This window comes from Notamacropus eugenii, chromosome 5 (assembly GCF_028372415.1).
Source record: "Notamacropus eugenii isolate mMacEug1 chromosome 5, mMacEug1.pri_v2, whole genome shotgun sequence".
Classification (NCBI taxonomy): domain Eukaryota; kingdom Metazoa; phylum Chordata; class Mammalia; order Diprotodontia; family Macropodidae; genus Notamacropus; species Notamacropus eugenii.
In genome coordinates, this window is record NC_092876.1 from 233,158,456 (window position 1) to 233,170,964 (window position 12,509).

Here is a 12,509-nt window from a genome sequence, read left to right on the forward strand (position 1 = left end):
TCCAGAGTTCAAATTGGGCCTCAAACACCTACTAGCTGTGTGGCTCTCGGTTCTTCATTTGTAAAATGAGGCAAACCACTCCCATATCTTTGCCAAGAAATCCTCAAATGGGATCAAGAAGAGTCAGAAAGGACTGAAAACTGAACAAAAACTTCTTTATTTTCAGCAGATGCCCTTCACATCATAACCCCCCTCCTCCCTTAGAGGGAGACAGTGGTAGAGGCCAAAGTACCATTTTAGCTCTTAATTCTACACCTTTCTAGCTCCTGTAATATCTTGTCCCATTAGCCATCTCCTTATCCCACCTCAAGTCTTATTCTTGCTCTCTACTGGCTTTCCTTTTCACCTTAAGTCATGATCGAGTCTCCCTTAACATCTTCCCTTGTTCCTCCAGACAAATGATTCTCTGGCCTTTGTTCTCCTAAAGCACTTTGGTTTACACCTCCCCTTTATTTAGCACCCAGTCTGTACATGTCTTTGTCCACCTCGTGCCTCGTGGTGTAGAGGAAAGGGCACTGATCTGTAGTGAGGAGACTTGGGTTTCAAACGCAGTTCTTCCATTTACTATGTGACTTTGAGCAAATCACTTCTCTGCACCTCAATTTCCTAAATGGAGGTACTGCACCAGATGAACTCTAAAGTCTCTTCCAAAATAAATTTATGGTCCTATAATCCTCTATTAAATCATAAGCTACTGATGGGTAGGCACTATGCCTTAAGCTCTGTACAACCTGGCCCCAACCTATCTTTCCAGTCTCTTTGGTCATGACACTCTATCCTGAACTGTGGTTCGGCCAAACCGGCCTCCTCTCCGTGCCTTGCCAGTAGCAAAAGTTGTTGCTTACCTCCCCCAATAGATTACGAACTCCCTAATGGCAGGGATTTTCTTTTGCCTCTCTTTGTACCCCGTTTACCAGTGTCCAGCACATAGTGAGTGCTTAATAAAATAAACTGAATGACTGGCAGTCCCAAATGCCTCGGATACACTCTTTCCTCATCTCTGACCTCTCTTCATTTTTTAAGACGCAACTCAAACACCATCTTCTGCATGAAAAGCTTTCCTGGTCCCTTCCTTATACCAACGTCCTTCCTCCCAAACTACTTTGCATTGAACAACTTTGCCTACGTATTTGTCTTTGTTCACTTTCTACTGATGCTGTATATGTTTCTTTGCGTACTTGTTATCTGCACAAGAAGGAATGCTCCCTGAGAGAAGGCTTTGTTTCATTCTGTGTATACTTTGTATTCCCTGAGTCTGGCCCGGCGTCCTCTACATGGTGGGCACTTAACGAATCCTTGATTGGTTTGTATCCCAATTGCTTAGCAGAGCACCGTAGACACACAACAGGCTGTTTAATAAATGTTTAGTGGATACTGGATATTGACCAGGAAGCTGGTTTAAAGGGTGGAGCGGGGCGTGGATGAAAGTGAAGGGGCCACAGGAGGAGTAACGTACCTTCAAAGTGCGGCTCGCTTTTCTGGTTTAGACAAGACACTCCCTTCTTACACACGAGCGAGCTTGGACGCCGGGACACAGCGCCCCTCTCCGTCCCTGACCCACGATGTGAGCTCGGGCTCAGCACGCTGTACTAGAAGGGGCAGGGGACTGCAAGGGGAGCGCAGGGCATCCCACGTAAACGGCTTTGGACCAAGTCCACTCTTCCTCTCTCACCTGTCCAGACTACGCAGCTCCCCCAAACCCCCGCCGCAACGCCCAATCAGCCCAACCGGGGTCCGCGGGTCCCAAGCTTAGCAGGACCGGGTTGGGAGGGCCACGTGGCTCTCTACTAGGGCGGGGACAATTTCCTCTTCCCCGCCCTCCGCGCATGGAGCCCGATGGGAATTGTAGTCCGGAAATCTTTTCCGCTAGCGTCAGAAACTACATTTCCCAGAGGAGCTAGCGACATTCGGAGGCCGAAGGTGGGGAGGCGGCCTCTTTTTGTTCTCCTCTGGGTGCCCTGGGCGGGGTGGGAACGCCGCTTGAGCTCGGTCTTGGAGCATCCTCTACTACTACCTCTGGCCACGGCCGCCAGGCCTCGGGGCCGCCAGAAAGTGGGTCTGTTTCCTTTCCTTACTTCCTAGACGGCCTGCTGCCGTGTAGGTCACCCGTCCGGCTCCGGGTCACCTGCCCCTGGGCTCTAGACCCCAGTGCCAAGCACGGATTAACTTAATCGCTCCCCTGCCAACCTCTCCTTCGGTCGTACCCCTCCTCCACCCGACCCGCTCCTATCGGCCCCGGGCCCCACTCTGCGCCGCCCTTTCTCGACCCCCATCCTCCCCGCCCCCGCCCGGCGGGAGCTCGGAGCGGGGAATTAGAGGGCCGCTTCTCCTGGGGCGTAGGGGCGGGGAGAGCGGGATGCACGGGGCTGGCTCGAGCCCGGGCCTTGGCCTCGCGGGGAAGTGATGTCCGCTCTCTTCTCTGAATCCCCGCCAGCCCGCCCTTGGTGCCCGCCGCCAGGCCCGGGGGGGACTTCCGCGCGCGCCGCCCCGGGGCCCTCCACCTCCCCAGATGTGCCCGGACTCGGCCGCCGGTCGCCCTCGGGCTCGCGGGAAGCCTAACATCTGCAGCCAGCTCAGCAGGAGGGCCCAGGGCTTTTTCACGAGTGATGCTGGGATGGTTCAGAGGACAAACTTGGGGATTCTGAGGAAGCTGGTGTGCCAGGTAACTGTGGTCAGTTTTTTTTACCCTCTCACACCCTCCGCACCTGTCCTTTTGAAACGTGTGAATGCTTCATCTCTAGGAGAAAGCAATTTCTTTTAAAATTTCATTTAAAAATTATCCTGAATTTAAACATTAAATAAAATGAATTCCTCATCTACGTAGAAAAAGAGGGTTGTACTGTGGGTCTCTTTTAGAAATACATCATAAATAGATCGTGATTCTCAAAACTACCCGTCTTGTGTTGCTTCTTTGATTTTCCTTATGGGCTTCAATGATCCTCTTTCTTTCTACTTTATTTTTTTTTTTTTGCTACTCCCTCTCACCAAACAGAAAAAGAAAAAATGCCTTTGCAATAAATATGCATAGTCAACAAAACAAATTAATTATATCAGTGGCTTTGTCTGGGGAAAAAAACGTATTTTCTTCCCCTTGAGTCCATCACCTGTCTATCTGAAGGTGGGTTGAATGCTTCATTGTCCAGCCTCAAGAATCGTGGTTGGTCTTTGCTTTGATCAGAATTCTTATACTGCCTAGATCGATTTAAAGGAAGATTTTTTCCCCCCCAGTTCCTGGAGGAGGCGTTAGGTTTTGCTCTCAGTTGGATGGGCGGGGTTGGAGGAGGAAGCAAATTGGGTTGTTTTGAATGGTTTCCTTAGATGAGCCGTGGTTAAGGAATACGTAAAGAGGAGGAGCGCTGAAGGGCCTTGAAATGAGGAGATTGATTAATGCACTATTAATAGCTTCTAGACGCTTTCATTTTATTTCTTCCTTAAGTATGACTGAAAATAATGAGTAACTTCACTTCATTGCAGTAGATATGTGAGGGGAAAGCAATTAAAACGCGGGCAAAGTGCTCACAAGCTTTCTCTACAACCTGTTCAGACCAAGCAAACTCCCATTTCCATCAGAACCCAGCTAAGCCTCAACCTAACCCTCCCCACCGTCATGGATCGAAAAGGCTGATGCAAAACAAGGCAGAAACTTTGTTATTGGTGTACTGAATTGCCTGTTTCATTGCTTAATGTGCCTAGTCACTGTTCCTTTTATCTGGTTTAACTTTTTTCAAGGCTCTTTCCCCAAAAGCCTTCCTAACTAATTTTAATATCCACAGTAAGCATGCAGTCACATTTTAATGTAAAAGTATTCATGGAAAATTATTTATCAGTTGCCAGTTCACTTTTAAACTCTGTTTCTTTTTACTTAAGAAGCATCCGTTACACCTTAGGCTAGTTAATTTTAAGCTAGTGTCCTGTCTTTTGGGAGGAATATGAACAGTTGACCATTGAATCCATTGTATCTTTCAGAAAAGCACTAAATTCAAGAATGTTTGGACCACTCATTCTAAATCACCTATTGCCTATGAGAGAGGAAGAATATATTTTGACAATTACCGGTGCTGTGTCAGCAGGTGATTCTTTTGTGAAAATTCACACTTATCACACATCAGTGTTCATCCTGAGTCTAAACTGCCCCAGAATTTCTGCAGAATGGAAGTGCCATCTTGTGCTCTATGACACAGCAATATGAGACAAGTGGGGAGAAGGGGAGGGTTAAGGAGTTTAAGGTAAAGTCTGATGGCCATTGAATGTTTGTCTCAAATTATCTGTTGTTTAGCTCTCTAAATTCTAAACTAAAGCAGTAATTTCCCTTTTCGTAAGTGAGAAGTCTTATTAACTGCTAAATAGAAAACTGGGATCAAAGTCAGGGTGGCCTGGATTCCAGTCTTGTTTTAGATACATTTAGAGCTGCATGACCTTGAGAAAGTCACAACTTCTTAGTGCCTCCTGGCAAGATTCTTAAGATTTTATGTTGTAGGATAGTTTCCAGTCAGCACTGATAAGCATTTGCTTTATCAATGAAATCACAGATACTGAATAAAAAAATTAATAAATCAAATAACATATTTTAGAATGCTGATGGTGTTTCACATCACATAAAGGTAAAAGATAATAGGTTAACAATAATCAGTTACCAAAATGATTAGGGTTAGTTTTGAGATCGTTTCATTAGTTGTGAATGGATGCTATTGATTTGGGCTTTCTTGTTAGAAGGTTGTGAGAAACACCAAAAATTTTCATTAAAAACAGCCTTATTTGCAATCCTGTGCTATTCTGCTCAGTCTCAGCATTGATGGGCTGGCAAAAATGAATAAAATAGTCACCTGATTCTCCAATGAGACAGTATCCTAGAGAAGGTACTCCTGAAGAATGACAGGAACTCATATTTACATTGCACTCAAAGTTCTTTTCCTATCTTATCTGATGCTCACAGCAACTTTGTAAGGAAGGCACTTCTACCTTCTCCCTCCCCCCTGCCCATTTTACTGCAGAACAAAGAGACTCCGAGAGAATAATTGATTTGCTGAGCATCACACTATTAGTATATTTCCCCTGTATAAGTGGTACTTATTTTTAAATTGGAATTATTCAGGGAAGAAATGTTGCTGCAGATTTCTTAGGAGAAAAAAATCTTTTCATTCTGTGTGGCAGGGGGTCAAGATGGCACTTAATGAAAATGAAGAACAGTAAAGGAGTAATTCATATCAGTCAGAATGGACAACAGGCTATAAACAGCATGGAATTTCTTAAGAAGAGTGATCATTTGTTATCATTTTTCTTCAGTGTTGCAGCAGAGCCAAGAAAGCGTTATGAGATGCCGAAGTGTTCTAAATCAGAAAAAATAGAGGATGCTTTATTGTGGGAATGCCCTGTGGTAAGATTTCTCCCCCTCCCCCTCCTCTAATAAATGTTAAAAAAAAATCAGCTGTTTTAGTATAGAAAGACAGTTTACTATTGATTTGGGGCAAAAAGGCACTTATCACAGTGCTAGAGCTAGGAGAGAAATTTGAAATAATCTAATTGAAGAAACAGCAAGGGATTGTCTTCTGAAAATTCAAGGAACTCAAAAAGTGATTATTGCTTTTGATTGTCAACCTCAGTCATGACAAAACAACAAATATTAAAAAATTTCCATAGTTCAATAAAGACTTTCATTTTTAATGAGTATTTGCAATAAAATTCATTTTTGTATTTAAAGCTTTTAAGAATTAGTGAGAACATATTTAAATTTCAGAGGTAAAATTTTAATAATATGAAGCTGTATCATTCTCCTAAATGTAACAAAAATTATCATTGTATTTACTGTCCTGAAAGCATGATAATACAGTGTTTGTTTCTTGGAAAAATAATATTTCATGGCTATTTAAACTGTTGGTTATAATAAACTTGCAAATGAACATATAATATGAATCTGCCCTTTATCAAGAGAAAAGGCAGAAGAAAGTAATTCTTTTGCAGTTGATTACTCGGACCTCTGGAAACTTTCTTCTATTACTATTAATGTCTTCCTTAGGAAAGCAATTCATTTTTAAAATAGTATTTGCAATTTTTAAAAAATATACATTGACTATTAAGTGTCATTATTGGAAGAAGGGGCTTTTGAGATCATCTACTCCAACCTCCATCTCATTTAAAAGCCTAGAAAATGGATACATAAAGGGTGATATAAGCAAATTAGGGAAGCGTGGAAAATTTTACTTGCTGGATCTTTGGAAAAGGGAAGAACTTATGACAAAACAAGAGATGAGAGGAACATGGGAAATAAAATGGGTAATTTTGCACAAACAAAACCAATGTAGTCAAGATCAGAAGAAAAGCAGGAAATGGGGGGTGGAGAGGGGAATTTTTATAGCAAATTTGTCTGATAAAGACCTCATTTCTCAAATATGTAGAGAACTGAGCCAAAACTTGTAAAAATATGAGTCATTCCCCAATTGATAAATGGTCAAAGGATATGAACAGGCAGTTTTCAGAAGAAATCAAAGCTATCTGTAGTCAGAAAAATGTTGCAAATTACTATCAATTAGAGAAATGCAAATTAAAATTACCGTGAGGTACCTCCTCATCCCTATTAGATTGGCTAGCATGACAGAGAAGGAAATGACAAACATTGGAAAGAATGTGGAAAAATTAGGACACTAATGCACTATTGGTGGAATTGTGAACTGGTCCAGCCATTTTGGAGAAGAATTTGAAACTATGCTCAAAGGGTTATAAAACTGGTCATACCCTTTGACCCAGCAGTACCACTGCTGGGTCTGTACCCTAGAGATCAAAGGAAAATAGAAAAGACTATTTGTACAAAAATATTTAGAGCAGTTCTTTTTATGGTGGCAAAGAACTGGAAATTTAGGGGATGCCCATCAATTGGGGAATACCAAGTTATGGTATATGACTATGATGGAATACTGTTGTTCTATAAGAAATGATGAGCAGGTTCAGAAAAACCTCGGAAGAATTACATGAAATGATGCAAATGAAGTGAACAAAAGCAGGAGAACATTGTACACAGTAACAGCGATATTATACATTGATCAAATGTGAATAATTTAGCTGTTTTCATCAGTACAGTGACCCAAGACAATTCCAAAGGACCCATGATGGAAACTGCTGTCTAACTCCACAGAGAGAAACAATGAAGTCTGAGTACAAATTGCAGTATAATTTTTTCACTTTATTTTTCTTCTTTTTTTTTGGCAACATGGCTAAAATGGAAATATGTTTTGCATGATTTTATATGTATAATTGATATCACATTTATTACCTTCTCAATGGGGGGGAAGGAGGGAGAGAATTTGGAACTCAGAATTTTTTTCAAATGAATGTTAAAAATAAGTAAATATATAATAAATGTTTCTTTAAAAAAGCATAGCAAACTGGGTTCCAGAGAAGTAACTTGACCAAGATCACACAGCCAGCAGCACATTACAGAAATGGGCCTCAATATCTGGGGATACAAAGTATAAAATCAAACTTTAGCCATGAAAATGGCTAGATTTGGACTTATGATTTACAATGTATCAAGCTCTCTTTTTGATATATTTCCCCACACATAACTGGCATTTGAGTTCCTAACACCAATGTTTTATTTTGCCAAGAAATAACTTATATCAGAATGAAAATCAAATAAAACTCAGGTCATTTAAACAGCCATTTTTGAGTGGACATATTTTGAATCTCTGACATCTTTACTGCTAAACTATTTTAATGGTTACAAAGCCTTCTCTTCAGTATTTAATTGCATTTTTGGACAATACCAGGATAAACTACTACTGAAAATAAGGACCGTTGTGCGTAAGTGGGAGATGACATTGCCCAATTCCTGACTTTGCCTCTGATTTTTTTTTCTTACTTGAAGTGAAAGAAACTTCTTCATGGGGAAAAAAAATCCGAAAATGTATTGTCAATCCTCAAGCATTTATTAAAGGCCTACTCTGGACCAAGCACCGTTCTAGACACTGGCGATTTGAAAACAAAAATGAAACACATACTACTGATAATATTCTACTCCTAAAGCTTTTCACTCTCTATGCCATTAGCAGTTAGGCTTAGGGAAGATGTTTGAACCCAGTGGATCAAATGGGATGGAAGAGGATAGAGGGGTTGGACTAGATGGCCTCTGAGGTTCCTTCCAGGTCTACATCTATGATTCTATAATAATGTTCCTGGGCATTTAAAGCATTGCAAATGGATGCCAGTATAGTCAGTGTGTAGCTTAAATTGAATTAGTACCTAGGCATTGTATGTTTATATAGTGATAGCCTCAATATATAACAGATAAGCAGGAAGAGTTTTTTTTTCAACTTTTCCTAACATTTGTAAAAGAGAAAAATTCATACACCCATGTGAAATATATTTAATAATTCAATCATTTAACAACCATTCATGAAAAACTGACTATGCCTATTTCCTGCCCACTGCATAGCCTTCCTTCTCAGCCTAAGGAAACACTGGCTAAAAGCTAGATCTGAAATTTCCCATTTCCCTTAACCTTTCCTCTTAGAGCCACATTCTCTTCCAATAAACCCAATGCAGTCTCCCTCCCCTCTACTCCTTGTTGTATTAGACTTCCACCTTGTGGCAGCTCCTCAGTGAGAGTAGGGGCCACTTCTGGGATTGAATGGAGTCATTGACTGCACTACTGTGAACGTCCACCTCTTCTTCCACTTTTGTCTTTCAGTTCCAAATTGCGTTTTTAAATTGAGGTCAGAGTAGAACCAATAGGGAGCACCAGTTAGTGTAATTTGTCTCAGGCACATTAGGAAAGTTTTGAAGTAAAGGGAGTTATACAGAGCAAGGAGGGAAGACAGAAGGAATAAAGTAAATTCTTCATGTGACACTTAATTGCCAAATTTCAGACATATTTCTGTGACAGATCTATTTTTAGGAGTTATTAATGAATGCAACCTTATACACACAACTAGCTCTCTTCCATCCTAATGAATAGTGCTGCTATACTCAGACATTTAATGTGCCTCTCTCCTAGGCTGCTTACTTGTTTGAATTTTTCCTTGTGAATTGGGCTGTTTTCTTTGGATGCTAGGCAGTATCCCTTGTTCATGGCTAAATTCAGACTTTTCACACCTCACTTATTTTTTGTCTAGGGAGACATACTGCCCAGTCCGTCAGATTACAGGTCTTCCCTCATAGCACTGACTGCTCATAACTGGCTACTTCGTATATCTGCTAATAATGGAGAAATACTGGAGAAAGTTTATCTTGCTTCTTATTGCAAATTCAGGTATGAAACTTAGTCGTTTTTAAGATGAAGTTTTTATTACTACACTTATTTTCCAGGACTTATGATTTACAATGTATCAAGCTCTCCTTTTGATATATTTCCCCACGCATAACTGGCATTTGAGTTCCTAACACCATTCTCCTTTGTTTCCCTGGCTTGTCTCTTAAGTAAATTTTATTTCTTAAACTGTAGGATGCAATTTAAGCTAGGTTGTTTTTTTTTTTCATACCAAATTCCAGTCTCTTTCTCCTAAAGATCATTTGGTTTCAAACATTTGGTTTGTTAATTCATTCAGTAAATATTCATAGGGTTCCTCTTATGCATTAAGTTCTTGGAATGGTAGCCTAGTGTAGTGGATAGAGCACTGGATTTAGAGTCATGAAGTCTTGGGTTCAGACACAACCACTGTAACTTTAGGCAAGTCCTTCAACCTCTCTGAGCCTGGGTGGCTGTGGTCTCTAAGGTAGGGCACTTTCAGCTCTAACTCTGTGATCTTATGTGTAAGGCAGTGTGCCACAGGCTATGAGGGATTTAAAAAATAGTAAGAAATCATCCCTATCCTCATTGATCTTATAATCTAGTAGGAGAATTAATAAGTTGCCATAATAAGATGTAGAATGTGAAAGTGAAATAAGAGAGGTAAAAATGCAATATTAGTTCAGAGTACGTAGGAATTACATCTAACTGAGGTGGCCTGGTGTGATGCTGGTAGCAGTCAACTAAGTAAAATAGACTTTGAAATTGATGTGCATGTAAAGTCTGAAATAGAACAGCAGTTTTTTTACTCAGGATTTTTACAAGGTTTTTATTTTAAAAGTATATGCTTGTTTTGCTCTACTAATTTTTGATACCAGTAGATCAAACAATATTTTAAAGTACCAAGACTCAAAAATTATTAAACAGAGACATATACATTTCAAGTTACTATTTTGTATATGCCAGGGGAACTTTTCAGTGATTTATAAATATTTAATAAAATATTTTGTCTTAAGGAGGAAGGGAACAAGCATTGATTAGACACCTACTATGAGCCACTCACTGTAATCTCATTTGATCTTCACAACTGCCCACTCCTAGTTAAAGATCGTTGCCTTGTAAAATAGTGTATACATCATAGTTGAGTAAATATATGCCAGAAGCTAATCCCAAATATCTTTTTTTTTCTTTTAAAAAGATATTTGAATTGGGACACTCCCCAAGAGGTCATTGTTGTCAAATCAGCTCAGAGCAAAGCCACTGCTCTGGCACGCCAGGTAAATATGTATCTTTAGATTTTTGGTTGATTGGAAAAAGTCAGGCCTATAAGGTTTTGTCTACAGATGCCTATAGAAGAAATGTTACAGTAAAACTAATAACCCTAAGATTTGGGGATAGGCTTTAAAGGTTGGTAATGAGAATTTCACTTTTATTTTCTTTTATTTCTTTTAGTTCATGGCATCTTTTTAGTTGAAAAACTAATTTTTTTAAATCAGTATTGTAATATTTTATCTTTAATGTCATACTGACTTGTTTCTCTCTGGGGAGTTGTGGTGTCATTTGAATCTACACCGTTCTCTTGCCATCTTGTTACCACCTGTCAGTCAGTAAGCATTTTTTTTAAGCATTTACTGGGTGCCAAGCATACTGCTAAGTGATAAGGATACAAAGAAAGGCTAACACAATCCTTGACCTCAAAAAGTCCACATTCAAATCAAGGAGATCAAAAATAAAAAGGTACATCCAAAAGACATAGAAAGTAAATGAAAAGCAAAAGATGGAAGGTAAGAGGATAAGGTACTAGCTGCTGGGGAAAGGCTTTCAGAAGCTGGATTTGAGCTGAGTCTTAGAGGAAGCCAGGAGAGTTAGGAGGCAGGGGTGAGGGGGTAGGCATGAGGTATAACCAGTGAGAAGTCATGGAGAGGGGAGATGAGTGTCCTGTGGGAGGAAGAGCAAAAAGGGTCATAGACGAGGTGGATGGGAGACAAGTATAAGAAGACTGAAAAGGTAAAGAGGCTTGTGAAGAGCTTTAAGTAACACATAGAGGATTTAATATTTTATCCGGAGGTGATGAACAACTACTGGAGTTTATTGAGTAGGAGGGTAACATTGAGGTCACAGTACTGGGTAATCAGAGGAGGGTGGAATACTCAACAGTGATAGCTTGGGAAAAGAGGTGGGTTTGGGGGAGAATGAATTCTACTTTTGATGTTTGAGTTTGAGATGCCTATAGAACATCCACTTCAAAACATGCAGGAGGCATTTGGAAATTGGAACTCAAGGGAGAGACTAGGGCTGCATAGAGAGAAATGAAATCATGGGAGCTGATGAGACTGGCTTGTGAGATGGTGTGGAAGAAGAACAGAAATGAATTCAGGACCGAGCCTTGGAGTATAATCATGGTTAGCAGATATAACCTGAAGATCCAGAAAAGGAGACTGAGAAGAAGTGATCAGATAAGAACCAAAAGAGACTAGGGTCACAAAACCTAGGAGAGGGAGGACAGAGTATCCTAGAGAAGGTGATTAGCAGAGGCTGCAGTGAGGTCTCAAAGGATGACCATTAAGAAAAGTCCGTTAGATTTGGCAAGTAAGACATCACTGGCAACATCTACTTCTCAATCTCATTTGCTGGTTTTTTGTCAAATCACACCCACTAAATGTGAACATGCCCCCAGGTTTTACCCTATGCCCATTATTTTCATTCTGTAATGTCTTATTTTGAGATCGGATCATCCTCCACGGGTTCAGTTGTCATCTTTATACAGATGATACCCAGATCTGTATATCCATTTCTGATCTGAACTCTAGTTTCCTATCACCAACTGCCATTCTAACTCAAGATACTGCAGGAACCTCAAACTTAACGTGTCCAAAACTGAACTCATTACCTTTTCCCCCAAACTATCCTTTCTTCTCAACTTCTCTGTTACTGTTAAGGGCACCACCATCCATCCTCCCAGTCACCCAGGATGGCAGCAGCTTCAGTGTCATCCTCAACTCCTCACTTAAGCTCGTTATCATATATTGGATCATTTGGGAGCCTTTATCTTTTCTTTCCATCTACGTGGCTGTCTCCTGGTTCAGACCCTCATTAATTACCTCCTGTCTTGACTATTGCAATGACCTTCTGGTGGCCATTGTCTACCTCATGTCTCTCCCCACTCCAGTCCCTCCACCTTCTTAAGGAACAGGTCTGACTATGTTACTTCCATACTCAATAAACTCCAAGGCTCCCTATTATTTCCAGAATCAAGCATAAACTCTGTTTCATATTCATAATCTCTTCCATA

At 40.5% G+C, this 12,509-nt stretch overlaps 2 protein-coding genes across 5 annotated transcripts in view; one reads left to right on the forward strand and one right to left on the reverse strand.

Moving 5' to 3' along the window:
• The window catches only part of METTL8 (methyltransferase 8, tRNA N3-cytidine), a 130,352-nt gene extending 128,537 nt beyond the window's left edge, over window positions 1-1,815 (reverse strand). The window contains exon 1 of one of the 2 annotated variants that reach the window (XM_072612300.1): window positions 1,457-1,815. The gene's annotated coding sequence lies outside the window, so the exon portion shown is untranslated. The remainder of the gene's footprint in view (window positions 1-1,456) is intronic. The other variant, XM_072612301.1, reaches the window with a different exon arrangement.
• DCAF17 (DDB1 and CUL4 associated factor 17) overlaps window positions 1,799-12,509 on the forward strand; it is a 32,199-nt gene continuing 21,488 nt past the window's right edge. The window contains exons 1-6 of one of the 3 annotated variants that reach the window (XM_072612297.1): window positions 1,799-2,052; window positions 2,435-2,662; window positions 3,967-4,070; window positions 5,152-5,374; window positions 9,105-9,241; window positions 10,416-10,494. In XM_072612297.1, coding sequence (XP_072468398.1) covers window positions 1,837-2,052; window positions 2,435-2,662; window positions 3,967-4,070; window positions 5,152-5,374; window positions 9,105-9,241; window positions 10,416-10,494 — 987 coding nt within the window. In that variant the 5' untranslated portion in view covers window positions 1,799-1,836. Of the gene's footprint in view, window positions 2,057-2,434; window positions 2,663-3,966; window positions 4,071-5,151; window positions 5,375-9,104; window positions 9,242-10,415; window positions 10,495-12,509 lie in introns of all 3 variants that reach the window. The other 2 variants (XM_072612298.1, XM_072612299.1) reach the window with 2 other exon arrangements.